The sequence below is a fragment of the Coregonus lavaretus genome (genome assembly GCF_964263955.1).
Source record: "Coregonus lavaretus genome assembly, chromosome: 3".
Lineage (NCBI taxonomy): Eukaryota > Metazoa > Chordata > Actinopteri > Salmoniformes > Salmonidae > Coregonus > Coregonus lavaretus.
Window position 1 is genome coordinate 69,897,756 of NC_139990.1, and position 23,984 is coordinate 69,921,739.

Sequence of the window (23,984 nt, forward strand, 5' to 3'; positions counted from 1 at the left end):
AGAGAGAGAGAGAGAGAGAGAGAGAGAGAGGAGAGAGAGTGAGAGAGAGAGAGAGAGAGAGAGAGAGAGAGAGAGAGAGAGAGAGAGAGAGAGGGAGGAGAGCAAAGCACACCAAACAAGGTGGGCAATCGTGTCATGGGGTCAAAAGACAGGAACTGGTCCGGCATTAACAAAAAATAAAATAAAAAAAGCGCTCCTGGACATGGCTTTTTATGGTGTGGTGCGAAAGCCTGTGACTTCGGTGTTTTGTAAACTTGAGAAAAGGCTAATATTAGAAAAGCCAGCAGCACAGACAGAGTCAGATAGATGGGGACAAGACATTGGTGACGTTGTTAACTCACGCACACACATCTCAGGCCAGGGGAGAGAGGTTACTCTAGTACAACTGCAGCATGGACCTCTAAGGCCACCACCTCAACCTGCCTAACTATGACCTGATGAAGATACCCATCTGGCTTTGTAGCAAATGTGTAAGAATATAATAGATTTTATTGTCCTCTGATAAGGACATTCTCTTTCACAGGCTCGTACCATGGTTCATAGGTGTGGTCCATAATACTTTACGGCACTTTTATATGTGGCACTTTTCATGATCTCAAAGAGCTACATTATACTGTAGAAAAATGTACATCAAAAAGGCAACGTGCAAAAAGTGAGACACAGTAAAAAAGAGAGAGAGAAAGAGTGTCCAGGGGGTGTGAGAGTGAGATAGAGAGAGAGAGGAAACAAACACAGTGAGAAAGAGAGAGAAAGAGAGAGAGAGAGAGAGAGAGAGAGAGAGAGAGAGAGAGAGAGAGAGAGAGAGAGAGAGGTTTCATTACATTGCCCTTTGACTTTCGGAAGTTATCTTCACACTTCTGACACAGTAGCCTAAGATTGTTAGGGTTTGGTTAGCGTTAAGGTTATTCAGTTCAACAAAACAATACTATATCTCTGGTAAAATGATCATAGGTTAGTGGATAGTTAGTTGATCCGTTTTTTGATAGTTAGTATTAACCCAGTACTTCCACCCTCTCTCACATGGCCAAACAGCAACAGGACTCGTTGAGCGAACAGACACTCTCCTTTTTCTGACAGCGCTGACCCTGGATTCAGGGGAGGGACAGACAGAGTGAGAGAGAAAGAGAGTGGGAGAGCAAGAGGTATGGCGGGGAATGTGAGTGAACCAGAATTATAATCTACTAAGCTTTGTGTGGTCGTCTCTTTTGGTCTCGCACATTCAGCTAAGTTACACGCGTCAGCAGTGAGCCTGTAGAGCAGAGCAGCGTTTGGCTGCAGTAGAGATGTGACAGCCAGGTCAGAGCACTGAGCCTTCTGTTGCTCTGTGATGCTATACATAATAATAATAATACCACAGCCATTAGCAGCCCACTGTCCCTCTGTCCCAGTCTTAAACAAACGGAAGGGGTGGATAGGACTAAATGTCAAGTCACACAGCCAGAGGAATCAGCCATCAACAAACAACCTTGGAAGACACTGAAGTGAAAGCCTATCTAATACTTGACTACCCTGTCTAGGTCAATTGTTGCGATACTTGTATGCCTGTCTTTATTTGTCAACTGTGACCAATGTGCTTCTCTAGTGTGATGGCAGTAACCAACATTGATATGAAAGGATCACTCGACTTGACTTGACAATATACAGTATCATAAAGGGTACAATCTCCTTCAGAAGTCTCCTTCCTAAGTTTGAGTTATTCACTGCGTTAGCACACTCCGCCAACCCTGATGTTCTAGCAGTGTCTGAATCCTGGCTTAGGAAGGCCACCAAAAATTCTGAAATTTCCATCCCCAACTATAACATTTTCCATCTAGATAGAACTGCCAAAGGGGGTGGAGTTGCAATCTACTGTAGAGATAGCCTGCAGAGCTCTATCATACTATCCAGGTCTGTGCCCAAACAGTTTGAGCTTCTACTTCTAAAAATCCACCTTTCCAGAAATAAGTCTCTCACTGTTCCCGCTTGCTACAGACCCCCCTCAGCCCCCAGCTGTGCCCTGGACACCATATGTGAATCGATTGCCCCCCATTTATCCTCAGAGTTCGTACTGCTTGGTGACCTAAATTGGGATATGCTTAACACCCCGGCCATCCTACAATCCAAACTAGATGCCCTCAATCTCACACAAATTATCAACGAACCTACCAGGTACAACCCTAAATCCGTAAACATGGGTACCCTCATAGATATCATCCTGACTAACTTACCCTCTAAATACACCTCCGCTGTCTTCAACCAGGATCTCAGCAATCACTGCCTTATTGCCTGCGTCCGTAACTTTCAAACGCTCCCTAAAACACTTTAGCGAGCAGGCCTTCCTAATTGACCTGGCCCAGGTATCCTGGATGGATATACAGTAGGGAAAAAAAGTATTTAGTCAGCCACCAATTGTGCAAGTTCTCCCACTTAAAAAGATGAGAGAGGCCTGTAATTTTCATCATAGGTACACGTCAACTATGACAGACAAATTGAGAATTTTTTTCTCCAGAAAATCACATTGTAGGATTTTTAATGAATTTATTAGCAAATTATGGTGGAAAATAAGTATTTGGTCACCTACAAACAAGCAAGATTTCTGGCTCTCACAGACCTGTAACTTCTTCTTTAAGAGGCTCCTCTGTCCTCCACTCGTTACCTGTATTAATGGCACCTGTTTGAACTTGTTGTCAGTATAAAAGACACCTGTCCACAACCTCAAACAGTCACACTCCAAACTCCACTATGGCCAAGACCAAAGAGCTGTCAGAGGACACCAGAAACAAAATTGTAGACCTGCACCAGGCTGGGAAGACTGAATCTGCAATAGGTAAGCAGCTTGGTTTGAAGAAATCAACTGTGGGAGCAATTATTAGGAAATGGAAGACATACAAGACCACTGATAATCTCCCTCGATCTGGGGCTCCACGCAAGATCTCACCCCGTGGGGTCAAAATGATCACAAGAACGGTGAGCAAAAATCCCAGAACCACACAGGGGGACCTAGTGAATGACCTGCAGAGAGTTGGGACCAAAGTAACAAAGCCTACCATCAGTAACACATTACGCCGCCAGGGACTCAAATCCTGCAGTGCCAGACGTGTCCCCCTGCTTAAGCCAGTACATGTCCAGGCCCGTCTGAAGTTTGCTAGAGTGCATTTGGATGATCCAGAAGAGGATTGGGAGAATGTCATATGGTCAGATGAAACCAAAATATAACTTTTTGGTAAAAACTCAACTCGTCGTGTTTGGAGGACAAAGAATGCTGAGTTGCATCCAAATAACACCATACCTACTGTGAAGCATGGGGGTGGAAACATCATGCTTTGGGGCTGTTTTTCTGCAAAGGGACCAGGACGACTGATCCGTGTAAAGGAAAGAATGAATGGGGCCATGTATCGTGAGATTTTGAGTGAAAACCTCCTTCCATCAGCAAGGGCATTGAAGATGAAACGTGGCTGGGTCTTTCAGCATGACAATGATCCCAAACACACCGCCCGGGCAACGAAGGAGTGGCTTCGTAAGAAGCATTTCAAGGTCCTGGAGTGGCCTAGCCAGTCTCCAGATCTCAACCCCATTGAATATCTTTGGAGGGAGTTGAAATTCCATGTTGCCCAGCGACAGCCCCAAAACATCACTGCTCTAGAGGAGATCTGCATGGAGGAATGGGCCAAAATACCAGCAACAGTGTGTGAAAACCTTGTGAAGACTTACAGAAAACGTTTGACCTGTGTCATTGCCAACAAAGGGTATATAACAAAGTATTGAGAAATGTATTGTCATTGACCAAATACTTATTTTCCACCATAATTTGCAAATAAATTCATTAAAAATCCTACAATGTGATTTTCTGGATTTTTTTTCCTCATTTTGTCTGTCATAGTTGACGTGTACCTATGATGAAAATTACAGGCCTCTCTCATCTTTTTAAGTGGGAGAACTTGCACAATTGGTGGCTGACTAAATACTTTTTTCCCCCACTGTATATATATATATATATATATATATATATATATATATATATTTTTTTTTTTTTAATATGGATTTATTACTAATCGTGTGATATTCAACAGATGAAGTATAGCCAATATACAGTACATCACTTGTATACACATAGACACATATAGACATATAATTTAATGCTAGATAGTGGAGTGACAGTGTGATACTGCTTGAGATGCATGATATAGATGTACGCCTGCTTAAACACAGATTAATTTAGCCTTTTAGGGAATGCAGCGGCCGGAGAGGGTAAGATGGAAGCGGTTAATACCAGGAGTCCATTAACAGGCCAGTCGACCCAATTCTGCAGTACCCGCGGATTATCACACAGGGGGGAGTGAGAGTTAATATGGGTCGTAAACAGTGCTTGACTGGCCGTGACTCAGTAATGCACGAGACGAGAAGAGGAGGGGGAGAAGGGTGGGTGATATAAATGGGGGAGTGTTTTAATGGGAGAGAAGATGGGAGTTGAGGAGTGAGTGAGTGAGTGTGTCAGACTGGATGTCAATTATTAAATGATTTCTAGTTGGATTATGATTCCGTATTCTAAATGGGAGAGATTTCGTAAGCTTCATAAACAAATGCACTCATTTATGAGGGATTAACGGTAATCTCTCTTTCTATCCTTCCCCCCTTCTGCATACCTCTCTCTCTCTGTCTCTTTATGTCGCTCCCTCTCTCTCCCCCTAAGCATCCATTTTTTTATGCATTGCAGAGCTCGGTCTATCTCCCCCTCCCTCTCAGTCTTTCCCTTTCTATGTCAGTGTTTCTGTACTGCAGGGTCTAGTCCCTGAGCAGGTGTAATATATCTTTCTCCTTATCTGTCTACCTCTCTCCTCCCTTCCCCTCTGCCTCTTTCTACCTCCCCTCCATCTCTGACACTCACACATTAACCCTCTCTTGGTTTCATGGTCTTAATCTCCACACGGTTAAAGGGCAGCCTGGCACTGAGGTAATCCGTTAATGGACCCTACGAATTCACACCTATCGCCATTATGTCAACCCCCCACTTGTCCCTCTCTTTCTCCCTCACTCTCTCTAGTCACATGCAGTTGATGTTTTTACCCTTTACACTCGTGGGAATTGGCCTATATGGATAGGGCTAAATTGAAATGTTTCTTCCAGAAGAAATTTGAAGACCATATGCATAACCATGGTAACAATTGAAAGGGAACAGTTTGTAGATAATGGGAAAATTATTAGACCAAAGGTGAGTACGCAACAGTTCAACTGACACAAAACTGAATCCAAACATTACACTGTTGATTTTATGTGCATTTTACATTTACTGTACTTTCGCCGCATTTGTTGATAACGAAATCAGAAAATAATAGACACATTTAGTAACATAAGATATTCCTGGGAAATGTTCTCCTAGCTGTGCCGTTGATGTCACGCCCTGACCTTGAGAACCCTGTTATTCTCTAGTTAGTTTGGTCAGGGTGTGAATGTTGACATATCTATGTTATAGATTTCTATGTTGGCCGGGTGTGGTTCCCAATCAGAGGCAGCTGTCGATCGTTGTCTCTGATTGGGGATCATTCTTAGGCAGCCATTTTGCCTACCTTTAGTTGTGGGATCTTGTTTCTGTTTGGCTTGTTGGATGTTTAGCCTCTTGAACTTCACGTTCTGTTGGATTTTTTTATTTTGTCGGTGTTTATCAAAATAAACGACTATGTACGCATACCATGCTGCACCTTGGTCCGATCCTTTACACAACGAACATGACAGAAGATCCCACCACCAACGGACCAAGCAGCGTGGCCAGGAGGAGCAGACACTCTGGACACAGGTGGGGAAGACATTTTGGACATGGGAGGAGATATTAGCCGGTAAAGGACCCTGGGCGAAGGAAGAAGCCCAGGCAGGAGAGAATCAACGGCGACGCCGACGGTGCCGACCGCGAAGGAAGCACGAGAGGCAGCCCCAAGAAAATTTTTTGGGGGGGGCACACGGAGCAGAAGGAGGCCCTGAAAGGGCTGACTGTGGAGGAAGAGGAGGCCGCTATTATAGAGGCCCTCCAAGACATGCAGCTCAGCACTCTGAGAGAGGAGATAACTACCCTACGGGGGCTGTTAGCTAAGAGAGAGCAGGAGAGCTCCCTTCAAAGGGAGGTGCTGCAGGAGGCCCACAGGGAGAAGGAGTCAGTGGATGCACAGAGAGAGGAGCTGGCCAGACAACAGGAGGAGCTGAGAGAGGAGTCAACCCTCCAGCAGCAGAGAGCTCAGTCCTTAGAGCAGAGGCTGGCGGAGCCAGGTTTCAGAAGAGAGCCAACTCCCCGCACTCGCTTTGAGGAGCGTGTGACCGTGCAGGCACCAGGCTATGCGCCAGCTTTACGCACTGTGCCGCCAGTGCGCCTTCACAGACCGGTATGGCCCGTACCTGCTCCTCGCACCAAACCAGTGGTGCGGGTCCACAGCCCAGTGCGTCATGGGCCAGCGCCCCACACTTGCCGGGCTCCAGTGATGATCCATGTCCCGAAGCCTCCAGTGATGATCCATGGCATGAAGCCTCCAGTGATGATCCATTGGCCGAAGCCTCCAGTGATGATCCATGGCACGAAGCCTCCAGTGATGATCCATGGCACGAAGCCTCCTGTGATGATCCATGGCACGAAGCCTCCTGTGATGATCCATGGCACGAAGCCTCCAGTGATGACCCATGGCACGAAGCCTCCAGTGATGACCCATGGCACGAAGTCTCCTGTGATGATCCATGGCACGAAGGCTCCAGTGATGGTCCATGGCCCGGAGCCTCCTGCGACGGTCTGCAGTCCAGAGCCTCCTGCGATGGTCAGCTGCTTTAATCCAGTGCTAGAGCAGTCCCCTCCACCGGAGCCTACTCCAGCTCCGGTCAGCTGCTCCACTCCTGTGCCAGAGCAGTCCGCTCTACCGGTGCTAAGTCCAGCTCCGGTTATCTGCTCCCTACCAGAGCCGGCACAGTCCGCTTCACCAGTGCCAAGTCCGGGTCCGGTCGTCTACTCTTCCCCCATGCCGGAGCCATCCGCTCCACCGAGTTCCGAGCCGGAGCCAGACGTCAACCCCTCTCCAGGGTCGGGGTCTCCCACACCAGGGTCCAGACAGGACTTGGTGCATCGCGGGAGGACTGCTGGGCCGGGACCAGACGTCAGCCCCTCTCCAGGGTCGAGGGCTCCCACACCAGGGTCCAGACAGGACATGGTGCATTGTGGGAGGACTGAGAGGGGAAGCATCGCGCCGGGGTCCAGACCGGACCAGGTGTGCTACGGGGAGGCAGGAAAGGAGAGGAGTGTACTGCGTCCGGCGCATAGTGATCCTAAACGTTGACACTATATATGACATGAGTTTTATGATTTGGAAATGTGAAGTGCACATTTGGACCATATGGGTATTTGGCTTGCTTGTATGACATCAAAGCAGTATTTATTATAATTCTCAACGTCTCATCTTTCAAAATATGTCGATTAATCCTAATTTACAGTATTCCCCTCACTCAGACAACAAAACATTTGCAAAGGTGGCTCAATTACCGGGAGGGATGGGGGCAACTTCTTGTCGTGCACGGTGCTCAAGTTCAAAACGGCTGTCAGTCAAAACCCATACAGAGCTGTGAAGCGCAGAACCAGAGCTCTGATGTCATGTATAGCATGTTACTGTACAGCCACTACGTTCTAAATATGCAATTTTCAACCCGTATACGGGTATGAGTGTAAAGGGTTAAACAGTTGATAATGCGGGATGTTTGGAGTTGACCTTTTACATTTTAGTCATTTAGCAGACGCTCTTATCCAGAGAGACTTACAGGAGCAATTAGGGTTAAGTGCCTTGCTCAAGGGCACATCGACAGATTTTTCACCTTGTCGGCTCGGGGATTAGAACCAGCGACCTTTCGGTTACTGGCACTACGCTCTTAACCACTAAGCTACCTGCCGCCCCTTTTCTTCTTTTACAGGGTTGTATATGAGAGCTTTTGTCGATGTTTAATATGTCATGTTTTTAATGTACATGTGTGTAATGTATGGCATTGACCCAATAAAGGGGATTTCAAAATCCTCTCTCCCACTTATACCACGTTCTGATAGAGGCGAGATGCCACTTCGGAAGCACCTTAGCTATGGCTTTTTTGTATATCTGCAGCAAGGGCTTTTTCATTCTCACTCTCTCCACCATTTTGAATAACTTTTATTCAATTCCTTTTATTCCGTTTCCTTTTCTCCAGCAGGTATGTAACAGTTAATACATAGCAAACACTAAGGCATACACTGTAACACAAATGGACTGAATGTCAATGGAGGGGGCAACACAGTCTCAAAGAGAAAGAGAGCGAGGGAAAGATAGACACAAATACCTTCTTTCACAAATGGATTCACAGAGAGAGAGAGAGAGAGAGGGAGAGGGAGAGGGAGAGAGAGAGAGGGGGGGGAGAGAGAGAGAGAGAGAGAGAAGAGAGAGAGAGGGGGGAGAGAGAGAGAGAGAGGGGGGGAGAGAGAGAGAGAGAGAGAGAGAGAGGGGGGGGGAGAGAGAGAGAGAGAGAGAGAGAGAGAGAGAGAGAGAGAGAGAGAGAGAGAGAGAGAGAGAGAGAGAGAGAGAGGGAGAGAGCGAAAGAGCGTGGGTAGGGATTGAAAAGCCTGGTGTAAAAATAGAGAAGAGTTCATGGTCTTTTGAGAGAGGGGACTGGTGGCTGGACCAGGACGGTCCACCAAGTAGGATGGGGGAGGTGAACAGAACTACCCTGTTGTTCAGTGTGGGTGGTTCAGTCTTTAAATCCATCACAGCTCATCACAGCTCGTCCTTTCCCCCTGTCACCCTGCCCCTCCCTCTACTCCTCGACGACTGGCTTCCGCTCCTACCACTCCGAGCGGGGGCAGCGGTGCCCTCTCTTCCCTCCTCTTTTACTTCTCCTCCTTTCGTCACACTCTGTCCATCTGCAGCCCACAGGGCCTCAGCCTCCTCCCTCTCCTGCATGAGGCACAGAAGGTACAGTAATGTGAGGTAAAGTGAGGTAGAATGGACCTTATTCACACCACGGCCGTGATCAGACAAAATCCAGGCTAGCGGGGCAGGAAGCAGAAGTGCTCCTTTAAAAATCTAGGGAAAATTGTGCCGGAACTTTCCTCAAGTTCAACCTTAAAATTATAGATAATTAATAAACTATTAATGAATTATAGATCATTAATATCTATTGTCACATGTTATTTGACTGCCAACCCTAACTGACATTGACTTATTCTTCAAAAGCGCTATCTAAACATAAAGTTAATTAGCATAGAGAAAATAGCTTTGAATATCAGCGCAAGATGGGAAAAATGAAAAAGAACTCCTATGGTCATTGTCATGCCAAACATATCTGATCTGGGACCAGGCTTATATAGAGCAACCAAGCCACTAATAGTCCTCACCATATCCCTGTGGTGCTTCTCCTTGGTGAACCAGAGGGCCAGTGCACACCTGCGGCCAGCAGTCACCGCGGTCACACCATGGGGGTTAACAGGACCGGAGGAGAACCCCACCAGTCGACCACAGGTGGGCTTCACCCGGGCCTAGAGAGAGAGCGAGAGCGAGAGAGCGTGAGAGAGAGAGAGAGAGAGAGAGAGAGAGAGAGAGAGAGAGAGAGAGAGAGAGAGAGAGAGAGAGAGAGAGAGAGAGAGAGAGAGAAATAGACTGTCAGAAAGAGTAGCCTCTATAAGGGCCATGTTAGAATGGATAGAAGAGGCAATATCGTCAGAGCTTACTAAGAAGTACACACAACACAGACCATTTGTTCTTAATTTAGTGTTAGGGCTAATATTAGGTGCATGGTTACTGAACGGGTTAAGGTTAGAATTGCATGTGTTAGAAAGCTGTACTGCTATCCTCTCTAGCATGGCCAGATAGTGATGACCAGGTCACGGTGGGGCATAGGTCAAAAGGTTGTGAAGATCAGCCATTGTAAAGTGTTCTACTTGAGTTTTAAGGTCAAGTGACTTACTGTGACAGTCTTCGCATCCCTGTCTGTGAAGAAGAGCTCCCCACCGTCAAAGTCATCGTTCAGATAGAGCACAGCACTGGAATGGAATCAGACATGGTCTTAGTCGTCATTTAGCAAGTCTAGCCAAAGTTGTTAGTTGTCATCTTTATTGCTTAGTAAACAGACCTAGTGGTATTATATAGCACACTGCCAGAAGCACGTCTCATTATTTCCTCACACCCTCCTGCCTGAAATCAAAAATCTTCACTAGCCTGTGGAATGGGGCCCATGGGGCGGCGCACAATTAGCCAGCATCGTCCAGGGTAGGGGAGGGAATGGCCGGCAGGGATGTAGCTCAGTTGGTAGAGCATGGTGTTTGCAACGGCAGGGTTGTGGGTTCGATTCCCATGGGGGGCCAGTATGAAAAAATAAAAAATTAATGTATGCACTCACTAACTGTAAGTCGCTCTGGATAAGAGCGTCTGCTAAATGACTAAAATGTAAAAATGTAAATGAATGGCACCTGTGTTTGTTTGAATGATGTGTTTGTTTACCTTAGAATGAGGAGACCATCAAACAGTGTTAGTATCAAGATGTCACGCCGTACTGGTTTGAGTTTATTCAGGACGGGAATGTCTGTTAATGTACTGTACATACACACCTCTCCGTATGTATTTGGACAGTAAAGTAGAAGTGTTCAGAAACATCTTCTATTCTTATTTACAATGAAATTGACTCCAAAATGACACAATACATCATTCACCATTCAGTTCCTATTGGGCAAAACATAATCCGAAACAAAACCAAACTGCAAATGCATCCAAAAAGTTTGTAGAGCCACAAGATTGATGTAGTCATTGCGTTCTAGGAATATGGGACCAAATACTATACTTTTTACTAATTTAATATACTATAAGTAAATATGTCCAAATGACTTCTTGAAGATACATATGATGCTTACATTTCAAAACGGTAAAACCGATATGTATGAAAATACCCTCAAATAAAAGGTGACATTCTATACTGTCGCCTTATATGAAACATTTTATCTCAAATCCAAACTGCTGGAGTATAGAGCCAAATTTACCACCATCCAAATACATACGGAAGGGGAGTGTATGTGGTATTATATAGTTCAACTTCCAAGTCTTGTGTATGCTTTTTAGGTGTAAATACATGTGTGTGCATGAACAGTGCACACATCTGCATGCTTCTGTGTGTGTGTGTGTGTGTGTGTGTGCATGTGTTCTGCCAGCCTACGTGTCTCTGTTTGTGCATCCTGCCAGCTTGTGCATGTGTGCGCGCATTTGTGTATGTGTGTTCTGCCTGTGTGAGTGTGTGTGCACCTCAGGTCTCTGTGTGTAAAGGCAGGTGGTTCTCTCCAGCACTGTCTGGTCTCAGGTTCCAGTAGACAGTTGTCCACATGAACAGGGTGAGACAGGTCCAGTCTCCCCTCCTGGTCCCCTGGACAGGACACCCAACACAAGAGGATCATGTTCATTAGGCACCAAATGGAAGAAAACTGACTGAAATAGGGAGGGACTACCTGGAGTTTTCCAATAAGAAACACTAATTTTAGTTTTCCGTTGCAAAACGTTTAAGACAGTTGTCCATTGTGTGCCCTAATGAACACGACCCAGGTGACACAACGGGTGACATAACACAGAGCAGATAAGACACCTGATACAGGTCAGGGGTTAGCTATTAGGTTACACTATAAATGGCAAAAGGCCTCAACCCTATTTGAATAGGAAAGCTTTGTGCCATTTTGCATGTGCCAATCTTTCCTATTAATTTGACATTGAGACCCACAAACTGAATACATAATGGAATCAACAGAACAGATGGAAAATATGGAATGGAACATTAAATATGGAATGTTAGACCACTTCTGAGATGTAAAACCCAAAAATGTTGGAACCATCATTTCAAGAAATAGAGCGCATTGCTTGAGTGGACCATACCTGTGATGGCGCTGCGGCACACTAGATGTGTGTAGGAGAAGTGTAGTCCTGAGGGGCTCCTGAAGTAGGAGTGCAGGAGGGTTCTCACCCTCTCCCCCATCTCATGCAGCAGCTTAGCGTCTGATTGGTTCACCATACCGTCCTGAGCCAACTGCAGAGCAGAAAAGTGTTTTACTGTTCATTAGCTATGTGACCATGTGAGACAAAGAGATAGACAGACAGACGGCTAGACAGATAGATTTAATCTCCAAATCCATCGTTCTCACCTTGGCAGCTCTGAGGACAGTCAGGCCCTCAAACTTCTCATGGGGCGTGTGTGGGGACCGTCGCCCCAGGTAACCGTCCCCAACAGAAGCAGCAGCCTGTCAGAGACAACACAGGAAGTGATCATGGAAGATATGAGCTCACAGCCCTGTTGTAATACTTCTGCTATTGCTGAATTCCAAATCCACCCCTGGCTCATATCCCTAAGAACCATAAAGATGAAGGCCTGTATTCATAAAGTGTATACAGTGCATTCGGAAAGTATTCAGACCCCTTGACTTTTTCCGCCTTTTGCTACGTTACAGCCTTATTCTAAAATTGATTAAATCGTTTTTTTACCCTCATCAATCTACATACAATACCCCATAATGACAAAGTAAAAACAGGTTTATTGAATTTTTTAAAAGTATTCAGACCCTTTAGTCAGTACTTTGTTGAAGCACCTTTGGCAGCGATTACAGCCTCAAGTCTTCTTGGGTATGACGCTACAAGCTTGCCACAACTGTATTTGGGGAGTTCCTCCCATTCTTCTCTGCAGATCCTCTCAAGCTCTGTCAGGTTGGATGGGGAGCGTCGCTACACAGCTGTTTTCAGGTCTCTCCAGAGATGTTCGATCGGGTTCAAGTCCAGGCTCTGGCTGGGCCACTCAAGGACATTCAGAGACCTGTCCAGAAGCCACTCCTGCGTTGTCTTGGCTGTGTGCTTAGGGTCGTTGTCCTGTTGGAATGTGAGCCTTCGCCCCAGTCTGTGGTCCTGAGCGCTCTGGAGCAGGTTTTCATCAAGGATCTCTCTGTCCTTTGCTCAGTTCATCTTTCCCTCAATCCTGACTAGTTTCCCAGTCCCTGTCGCTGAAAAACATCCCCACAGCATGATGCTGCCACCACCATGCTTCACCATAGAGATGGTGCCAGGTTTCCTCCAGACGTGACGCTTGGCATTCAGGCCAAAGAGTACAATCTTGATTTCATCAGACCAGACAATCTTGTTTCTCATGATCTGAGAGTCTTTAGGTGCCTTTTGGCAAACTCCAAGCGGGCTGTCATGTGCCTTTTACTGAGGAGTGGCTTCCGTCTGGCCACTCTACCATAAAGGCCATCTCCACAGAGGAACTCTGGAGCTCTGTCAGAGTGACCATCAGGTTCTTGGTCACCTCCCTGACCAAGGCCCTTCTCCCCCGATTGCTCAGTTTGGCCGGGCAGCCAGCTCTAGGAAGAGTCTTGGTGGTTCCAAACTTTTTCCATTTAAGAATGATGCAGGCCACTGTGTTCTTGGGTACCTTCAATGATGCAGAAATGTTTTCGTACCTTTCCCCAGATCTGTGCCTCAACAAAATCCTGTCTCGGAGCTCTACAGAGAATTCCTTCGACCTCATGGCTTGGTTTTTGCTCTGATATGCTTTGTCAACTGTTGGACCTTATATAGACAGGTGTGTGTCTTTCCAAATCATGTCCAATCAATTGAATTTATCACAGGAGGACTCCAATCAAGTTGTAGAAACATCTCAAAGATGACCAATGGAAACAGGATGCACCTGAGCTCAATTTCAAGTCTCATAGCAAAGGGTCTGAATACTTCTGTAAATAAGGTATTTCTGTTTTCTGTTTTTAATTAATTGGCAAATATTTCTAAAAAACCTGTTTTCGCTTTTGTCATTATGGGCTATTGTGTGTAGATTGATGAGGAGTTTTTATTTTATTTTATTTTAGAATACGGCTGTACCGTAACAAAATATGGAAAAATCTGATTACTATCCGAATACACTGTATATATACAGTAGCAGTCAAAAGTTTGGACACACCTACTCATTCAAAGGTTTTTCTTTATTTTTACTATTTTCTATTATGAAATAACACATATGGAATCATGTAATAACCAAAAATGTGTTAAACAAATGAAAATTAGTTTTTCTTCAAATAGCCACCCTTGCCTTGATGAGGTATTCACCTGGAATGCATTTCAATTAACAGGTGTTTAATTCCTTCTTAATGCATTTGAGCCAATCAGTTGTGTTGTGACAAGGTAGGTGTGGTATACAGAAGATAGCCCTATTTGGTAAAAGACCAAGTCCATATTATGGCAAGAACAGCTCAAATAAGCAAAGACAAACAACAGTCCATCATTACTTTAAGACATGAAGGTCAGTCAATACGGAACATTTCAAGAACTTTTCAAGTTTCTTCAAGTGCAGTCTCAAAAACCATCAAGCGCTATGATGAAACTCGCTCTCATGAGGACTGCCACAGGAAAGGAAGACCCAGAGTTACCTCTGCTGCAGAGGATAAGTTAATTAGAGTTAACTGCACCTCAGATTGCAGCCCAACAGAGTTCAAGTAACAGACACATCTCAACATCAACTGTTCGGAGGAGATTGCGTGAATCAGGCCTTCATGGTCGAATTGCTGCAAAGAAACCACTACTAAAGGACACCAAAAAGAAGAAGAGACTTGCTTGGGCCAAGAAACACGAGCAATGGACATTAGACCGGTGGAAATCTGTGATTTGGCCTGATGAGTACAAATGTAAGATTTCTGGTTCCAACCTCTGTGTCTTTGTGAGACGCAGAGTAGGTGAACGGATGATCTCCGCATGTGTGGTTCCCACCGTGAAGCATGGAGGAGGTGTGATGGTGCTTTGCTGGTGACACTGTCTGTGATTTATTTAGAATTCAAGACACACTTAACCAGCATGGCTACCACAGCATTCTGCAGCAATACACCATCTCATCTGGTTTATGCTTAGTGGGACTATCATTTGTTTTTCAACAGGATAATGACCCAAAACACACCTCCAAGCTGTGTAAGGGCTATTTGACCAAGGAGAGTGAGGGAGTGCTACATCAGATGACCTGGCCAGATGACCAACCCAATTGAGATGGTTTGGGATGAGTTGGACCGCAGAGTGAAGGAAAAGCAGCCAACAAGTGCTCAGCATATGTGGGAACTCCTTCAAGACTGTTGGAAAAGCATTCCTCATGAAGCTGGTTGAGAGAATGCCAAAAGTGTGCAAAGCTGTCATCAAGGCAATAGGTGTCTACTTTGAAGAATCTCAAATATATTTTGATTTGTTGAACACTTTTTTGGTTACTACATGATTCCATATGTGTTATTTAATAGTTTTGATGTCTTCACTATTATTTTACAATGTAGAAAATAGTAAAAATAAAGAAAAACCCTGGAATGAGTAGGTGTGTCCAGACTTTTGACTGGCACTGTATATATATGGCCCTTGATAGGCTCGATGTGATTTTCACCATATTGCAGTTTGATCTATTATTTCCCATCCAATGGCAAACACCAAAGGGACAGGGCACAGTTTTCTGAGCGAATCATATGCAAGCTTACGGTCGCTAGGCGCAGTACTGTGTCGCATTCCTTCTGATCTAGAACTCCATCCAGCACGACGCGATTGGTTCCATTTAAAGAATGGTCGTCCATGCTGATGGTGACACCAACCTGAGGTACGGGACCCCCTGGGGAGGAAACAGAATGGAAGAGAGTGCACACACACGCACACACACATTTAAATCAAATAGGTGTTTCTCAGATTAGTGTTTCCCAATCCTCAGAGACCCGAGCATTGATGTTTTTTGTAATTACCAATCCGTCAATGTGTGCTTGTAACATGCCAAACGCTAATGTTTATCCTTACCTGCATAGAACCCACTATCGTCCATCTCCACCTCTTTCTCTCCCTCCTTCATTTTCTCATTCAGCACTTCCTTTTCTGCTCTAGAAATCAAAAAGGAAATGGCTTTCAACCACCCAATAGCACTTCAAAGCCCTTTCTCTCCACACTCCTGTCCTCTTTGCAGTAACTTTCTCCTTCTCTTTTCCTCTTACCTCCATGTGTCTCTCAGCAATTCAGGAACAACCTCCTCTGGAGTCCAGAGATCCTATATGGGAGGAAAAAAACACAAAAGGAACAAACTGCTGTATTGTTCAGTTTGAAAGTAAATGTGAGTGACCAAATCAGAGCCATATATAGCCTAAATATAGCTACGTTATGGCTCTAGACCAAACCATATCCAATGATAATCAATAAACAACTTTATCATACCGGGTCGGTGAAATTGAAATGTAGGTTTTCCATTCCGAAGAAGAGTAGCTTTTTCTCCTGCAATGAGCGGCTCACATACCTGGCTATCTCCTGAGTATATAAAGACAGAGACAGAGATGGTGGAGAAAACCAATACACTGATCTTCACAGTAGAGACACAATCATGTATCTATCAAATTTGAGGAGTGTTGTTTATAAAATGAAGCCTCCCTAGTGGGCCAGGCTAGGGGTTATTGATTTGAGGCTGAGCACAAGTAGTACCTGGGAGGGCTGTGTCCCATGTGCCTCAGTGTCGCCCCCCAGTGTCTCTGTGTAGAGCTGCAGGTTACTGAGGGAGTCTTTGTCTGAGGGGTAGAACAGGAGGAGAGACCGCAGAGAACGCACCGCTCCTCCTAGATCGCCCGCTGCGGGAAATAGATGAGAGAGAGAGAGAGAGAGAGAAGGAGATGTGCTTTGGTCGTTCACTAGATATGTAAACTCCTGTATGAAGCACCAGAGCCTATTTACGCTTAGGTTTACCTCCACTTTACTCATATCCTTCCATATCCTTGTCTGTACATAATGCCCTGAATCTTTTCTATAACACCCGGAAATCTGCCCCCTTTATTCTATGTACCCAACGCACTAGAAGACCAGTTCTTAAAGCCTTTAGCCGTATCCTTATTCTAGTCCTCCTCTGTTCCTCTGGTGATGTAGAGGCTAACCCAGGCCCTGCAGCCCTCAGTATCACTCCTACTCCCCAGGCGCTATCATTTGATGACTTCTGTAATCGCAAAAGTCTTGGTTTCTTGCACATAAATATCAGAAGTCTACTTCCTGAGTTTGAGTTATTCACTGCGTTAGCACACTCTGCCAACCCTGATGTTCTAGCAGTGTCTGAATCCTGGCTCAGGAAGGCCACCAAAAATTCTGAAATTTCCATCCCCAACTATAACATTTTCCGTCTAGATAGAACTGCCAAAGGGGGTGGAGTTGCAATCTACTGTAGAGATAGCCTGCAGAGCTCTATCATACTATCCAGGTCTGTGCCCAAAAAGTTTGAGCTTCTACTTCTAAAAATCCACCTTTACAGAAATAAGTCTCTCACTGTTGCCGCTTGCTACAGACCCCCCTCAGCCCCCAGCTGTGCCCTGGACACCATATGTGAATTGATTGCCCCCCATTTATCCTCAGAGTTTGTACTGCTTGGTGACCTAAATTGGGATATGCTTAATACCCCAGCCATCCTACAATCCAAGCTAGATGCCCTCAACCTCACGCAAATTATCAACGAACCTACCAGGTACAACCCTAAATCCGTAAACATGGGTACCCTCATAGATATCATCCTGACTAACACACCCTCTAAATACACCTCAGCTGTCTTCAACCAGGATCTCAGCGATCACTGCCTTATTGCCTGCGTCCGTAACGGGTCCGCGGTCAAACGACCACCCCTCATCACTGTCAAACGCTCCCTAAAACACTTTAGCGAGGAGGCCTTCCTAATTGACCTGGCCCAGGTATCCTGGATGGATATAGATCTCATTCCGTCAGTAGAGGATGCCTGGTTGTTCCTTAAAAGTAATTTCCTCTCAATCTTAAATAAACATGCCCCATTCAAAAAATACAGAACTAAGAACCGATATAGCCCCTGGTTCTCCTCAGACTTGACTGCCCTTGACCAGCACAAAAACATCCTGTGGCGTACAGCATTAGCATCAAATAGCCCCCGCGATATGCAACTTTTCAGGGAAGTTAGGAACCAATATACACAAGCAGTCAGGAAAGCAAAGGCTAACTTTTTCAAACAGAAATTTGCTTCCTGTAGCACTAACTCCAAAAAGTTTTGGGACACTGTAAAGTCCATGGAGAATAAGAGCACTTCCTCCCAGCTGCCCACTGCACTGAGGCTAGGAAACACTATCACCGAGAAATCTACAATAATCGAGAATTTCAACAAGCATTTTGCTACAGCTGGCCATGCTTTCCATCTGGCTACCACTAACCCGGCCACCAACTCTGCACCCTCTGCTGCAACTTGCCCATGCCCCCCCCGCTTCTCCTTCACACAAATTCAGACAGCTGATGTTTTGAAAGCGCTGCAAAATCTGGACCCCTACAAATCAGCTGGGCTAGACAATCTGGACCCTTTCTTTCTAAAACTAGCCGCCGAAATTGTCGCAACCCCTATTACTAGTCTGTTCAACCTCTCTTTCATAACGTCTGAGATCCCCAGAGATTGGAAAGCTGCCGCGGTCATCCCCCTCTTCAAAGGGGGTGACACTCTAGATCCAAACTGCTACAGACCTATATCCATCCTGCCCTGCCTTTCGAAAGTATTCGAAAGCCAAGTTAACAAACAGATCATCGACCATTTCGAATACCACCGTACCTTCTCCGCTATGCAATCCGGTTTCCGAGCTGGTCACGGGTGCACTTCAGCCACGCTCAAGGTCCTAAACGATATTATAACCGCGATTGATAATAGACAGTACTGTGCAGCCGTCTTCATCGACCTGGCCAAGGCTTTCGACTCTGTCAACCACCGCATTCTTATTGGCAGACTAAATAGCCTTGGTTTCTCAAATGACTGCCTCGCCTGGTTCACCAACTACTTCTCAGATAGAGTTCAGTGTGTCAAATCGGAGGGCCTGTTGTCTGGACCTATGGCAGTCTCTATGGGGGTGCCACAGGGTTCAATTCTTGGGCCGACACTTTTCTCCGTGTATATCAATGATGTCGCTCTTGCTGCTGGTGACTCTCAGATCCACCTCTACGCAGACGACACCATTTTGTATACATCTGGCCCTTCATTGGACACTGTGTTAACAAACCTCCAAACGAGCTTCAATGCCATACAACAATTCTTCAGTAGCCTTCAACTGCTCTTAAACACTAGTAAAACTAAATGCATGCTTTTCAATCGAACGCTGCTAGCACCCGCCCACCCGACTAGAATCACCACTCTCGACGGGTCTGACCTAGAGTATGTGGACAACTACAAATATCTAGGTGTCTGGTTAGACTGTAAACTCAACTTCCAGACTCACATAAAGAATCTCCAATCCAAAGTTAAATCTAGAATCGGCTTCCTATTTCGCAACAAAGCCTCCTTCACTCATGCTGCCAAACATGCCCTCGTAAAACTGACTATCCTACCGATCCTTGACTTCGGCGATGTCATTTACAAAATAGCCTCCAACACTCTACTCAGCAAATTGGATGTAGTCTATCACAGTGCCATCCGTTTTGTCTCCAAAGCCCCATACACTACCCACCACTGTGACCTGTACGCTCTTGTTGGCTGGTCCTCACTACATGTCCGTCGTCAAACCCACTGGCTCCAGGCCATCTATAAATCACTGCTAGGCAAATCCCCGCCTTATCTTAGCTCATTGGTCACCATAGCAGCACCCACCCGTAGTCTGCGCTCCAGCAGGTATATCTCACTGGTCATTCCCAAAGCCAACACCTCCTTTGGCCGCCATTCCTTCCAGTTCTCTGCTGCCAATGACTGGAACGAATTGCAAAAATCTCTGAAGCTGGAGACTCTTATCTCCCTCAATAACTTTAAGCATCAGTTGTCAGAGCACCTTACCGATCACTGCACCTGTACACAGCCCATCTGAAATTAGCCCACCCAACTACCTCATCCCTATATTGTTATTTATTTTGCTCTTTTGCACCCCAGTATCTCTATTTGCACATAATCTCTTGCACATCTAGCATTCCAGTGTTAATACTATTGTAATTATTCTGCACTATAGCCTATTTATTGCCTTACCTCCATAACTTGCTACATTTGCACACACTGTATATATATTTTCTGTTGTATTTCTGACTTTATGTTTTTTTACCCCATATGTAACTCTGTGTTGTTTTTATTGCACTACTTTGCTTTATCTTGGCCAGGTCGCAGTTGTAAATGAGAACCTGTTCTCAACTGGCTTACCTGGTTAAATAAAGGTGAAATAAATAAAAAATAAATAAAATTACAATAATACACCTGTGTGGCTCAGTTGGTAGAGCATGGCGTTTGCAACGCCGGGGTTGTGGGTTCGATTCCCATGGGGGGCCAGTATGAAAAATTTATGCACTCACTAACTGTAAGTCGCTCTGGATAAGAGCGTCTGCTAAATGACTAAAATGTTTAAAAAATGTAAAATTTCAGGTGCCATCGCCAGGCTAGTATCATCAGCTGCAGTAGAAGTTATCATCATAATTGTCGTTAGAGTCATCATGTGGTCATTACTGTAACTTCAGATATGACCTTTCCCCTGTCTAACCTTTGAACTGTGCGATGTGTAGATGCTCCAGCTGTGTGGGTAGGAAGTCCTCCTGGGCTGAAATCCTTCCGGGTCGCGTCGCTACCTGGGTCACACAGGCCTGCTGGCAGGACAGGAAGGAAAGGGAGAGTGCTGGAGGACAGGTGATAAAATCACACGAGAAGGAAAGATTAGAAAAGTAGAGAATAGCATGAGCATAAAATAGTAGGACAACTAGCGTATACATGTAAAACGAATTACAATAGTTGCCTTGTTTTGGACCAACCCAAATATGCACTGTGTGACATCATACTGTTTACAGTCAGCTGTCTTGGTAACACTCCCCCTGTAATAAGGCCTTTATAATGCTGTATAACACTATCACAGATATTTTCAGCCTACTAGCAATGAATGACCGATAGCCCTGCATAGACAACCAGCTTCATAAACACACACATGTTTTTCCTGTGACCTCTGTGGTCCAGTGGTTAGTACCACATGTACAGCCCAGCTACCAATGTCAGCATTGGTTCAAATCCGACCCATGACCTTCTGACTCACAATCTCTCCTACATTTTCTGTGTCCTCTTCACTGTCCTATCTCAATAAGGATATATAAAACCCTTAAAATATATATTTTTAAACAAACAAACAGTTTTTCCCACCTGCAGCTTTCTCAAACACCCCGTCCATTCCATCCTCTCCTCTGTTCTCAGGGAGCCGCTGTGAGGCGACCTCACATTGCGCCCTGCATTCATCAGTCTGTCTCAGTGTCTCGTTCACACACTCCCTCCATTTCTCCACGGCGTGCGTCCAATCAGAGGAGGCCTCAGAGGTGAGGGCGGAGTCGTACAGGGCCTGTGGTTGATAGAGGGATGGGGGTTAGGGGTAAGAGGAGGGAGGAATGTTAGCTGGACAGGTTGGCTATAATTGGTCAACATCAAGAACAGAGTGCGATGGAGAGGAGTCGTCGATAGCTTATACTCCCAAAGGAGCAATGGGCTTAGTAAGTACATAAAGCATGCAGACCTGCTGGAGACAAACAAAACAGAGGAGAGAAATTAACCGCATTTTTTGTTTTACTGTTTGGCTTTAGTGGTATCAAAAGTCCAGTGAAGTCCACATGATGTATTCTCATTTATAGTACAATCCATTAGTAACGTGTTATCAAGAATGCTGTGGGTGCATGCAGAGGTTACCGTGTGAGCCCAAAGGGCTTTTACGATTGGCTAGGTACTTTAGGTGAAACACAGAGAGGAATTCTAACACTCAGAGAGAGGAATTTGAACCCTCAGTTCACATGTGGGAATCTTCTAAGAATGTTTCTTACAACAAGATTCTTGAATACTCATTTATGCATTCAATCTACCATTTATTTCACTATTTCTCAGACACACACACACAACCCTCCCCCTCTCCCACTCTTTTTTTATTACCCAGTGTTTCTCTTCCTCCATCTCTCTATCCTGGAATGCGTCCTCTGTTACTCCCTCCATCCGTCTATACTTCTCAATGTTGTTCCTCATCTCCAGGTGACTGGGGTTGGCCACAAAGAACGTGTGGGCTGCTGATGCTGCCTTCTGTACTTTCCCTAGCTGAGGAAGAGGAAAAGTTGAAAGAGAGAGAGAACGAGGTAAAAGATGAAGAGGAGGAAGAGCAGAAGGTAGTAGAGGAGGAGGCGAAAGAGAGCGAGAACGAGGTAGAAGATGAAGAGGAGGAAGAGGAGGAAGAGCAGAAAGAGAGCGAGAACGAGGTAGAAGATGAAGAGGAGCAGGAGGAGAAAGAGGGGAGGAGGAAAAATAACAGGAGGATGAGGTAGAGTGAAGAAGAGAAGGTCAAAGTCCAGATCAGATAGAGTGCATGAAGACCACAGCTGTAGTTGTAGGATATTGTTGCTAAAGTATGTATTAAATTGAGCTAGCACATTACATGATATAGGCCTTATACCAGAGTAACTAACTACCAGTGGAATAACCTTTGTAACTGCTTTAACATGCAATTATACAGCACTTAGCACTTCAGATCTACAATTCAACTGTATCCATACATATGCATAGGAACATAATGAAATAGCAGGTGAATATAGTAATAGTTACCTTCCAGTAGACGACCTGCAGGAAGTTATAGGGGTTCCGGGTACTAAACTCATACTCGATGTCAGCAGACACAGGAAGCTGTCCTGCAGGAGTGACAGCCCGTCCCAAACAGAACCGCACACACTCAGCCCGCTGCTGGACCCAGTCCACTGCCCATAGGTCCCACACATTCCCTTTCTCTGTGTCTGAGGTCACACACACACACACACACACACACACACACACACACACACACACACACACACACATACACATACACACACACACACACATACACATACACACACACACACACACACATACACACACACACACACACACAAACAAACAGAGCAGAGATGCTACATTACTGGAATGTACCATACCAGGGCTGTCTTGCAGTGATGACCATAGATAAGGTCATCGCTGACTCCTGGGAGACATCTAGGCCCTAAAGCAAGCTGTGATTGTAAGTGGCAAACAGAAGCTTATGATTTAATATATTTAATGCATGCACATAACACACACAGGTGGAGACAGAGAGACAGATACTCTCGCTCTCTCTCTCTCTCTCTCTCTCTCTCTCACACACACACACACACACACACACACTATGAATCGACCACATACAACACAGTGAACACAAACACACGCATACCCAGTTTTGGGAGCCTGTCATATCCCGCTGGCACACATTCCTCATGGCACTGCCGTCGGGTTCGAAACAGAGCCTCCCGGGTAGTCATCGACTTTTCGAGCAGCTCCGCAGCCTTCTCCCACTCCTCGCTAAAGTATGCACGGACCCCAGTATAATACAAAACATCGTAAGAGGGTATGAGTCCGGACGCAGATCCTGCAGAAGCCCCGCTGCCCGCAACAGCAGAGGTGAAATAGAATAATGAGAAAAGAGAGTGAATAAGAGAGATATGCAGCGCCACGTAGACAGAGTTGTGATTTGCGCAAAGCGCCATGGTGCGCCGTAGTTATTTTGGAGAAGGAGAAGGAGAGGGGGAGGAGGGACAGGGCCAGAGGAAAGTGGGAAAGGCAGGAAAGACGTGCTTGGTAGTGCTGAGCGGAGGAGGAGAAGGAGTGGGATGGGGTGGAGAAAGGAAAGAGGCGGTAGACTTGAAGGTACATTTATTGACACAGTAAATAACATTGTTTGGAAGCACTAAAATAATACTAAAATAATATTTCAGTCTAGCTTACTAAAGTCTGTACACACTCATTCATAACACTTTATAGGCTTCACACAAAAAACTTTGTTTTCTATCTATTTACCTAGTCTACAATTTTTTTTTTATAGCAGAATTTCTTAAATCAAACTATTTAGGCTATATAGGTCTACTTTACCAACGTCCCAATCACCAAACATCAATCATATCAGGTCTGAACATGAAACAGGTCAAAATAATACCCTGTTTGGCTACATTTACATTTACATTTTAGTCATTTAGCAGACGCTCTTATCCAGA

At 45.3% G+C, this 23,984-nt stretch overlaps 1 protein-coding gene across 2 annotated transcripts; it reads right to left on the reverse strand.

The window, feature by feature from the left end:
- Positions 1-8,133: 8,133 nt before the first annotated feature.
- On the reverse strand, positions 8,134-23,532 carry LOC311125713 (prolyl 3-hydroxylase 3-like). Of its 2 annotated transcripts, XM_084158432.1 has the most exons (16): positions 23,168-23,532; positions 22,531-22,715; positions 21,871-22,029; positions 21,100-21,292; positions 20,456-20,587; positions 16,449-16,591; positions 16,188-16,277; positions 15,971-16,023; positions 15,780-15,859; positions 15,473-15,600; positions 12,134-12,229; positions 11,868-12,018; positions 11,250-11,367; positions 9,925-10,000; positions 9,356-9,496; positions 8,134-8,915 (listed from the first exon to the last, which is right to left on the reverse strand). In XM_084158432.1, the coding sequence occupies exons 1-16, from the start codon at positions 23,478-23,480 to the stop codon at positions 8,736-8,738; spliced, it is 2,238 nt and encodes a 745-aa protein (XP_084014558.1). In that variant the 5' UTR covers positions 23,481-23,532; the 3' UTR covers positions 8,134-8,735. The 2 variants fall into 2 exon arrangements, 1 of the variants encoding a protein (XP_084014558.1); XR_014612901.1 differs by lacking the exons at positions 8,134-8,915; positions 9,356-9,496 and having other exon boundaries at positions 9,927-10,000; positions 10,176-11,367.
- Between the last annotated feature and the right edge of the window lie 452 nt (positions 23,533-23,984).

Excerpts from the sequence above, each read along its gene's own strand:
- LOC311125713 (XM_084158432.1), bottom strand. The coding sequence starts at position 23,480 with ATGGCGCTTTGCGCAAATCACAACTCTGTCTACGTGGCGCTGCATATC. Across the intron at positions 22,716-23,167 it reads TGACAGGCTCCCAAAACTGG|ACACAGAGAAAGGGAATGTG; the intron begins GTATGCGTGTGT and ends GTGTGACCTCAG. Across the intron at positions 21,293-21,870 it reads TGGAGGAAGAGAAACACTGG|GCCCTGTACGACTCCGCCCT; the intron begins GTAATAAAAAAA and ends TATCAACCACAG.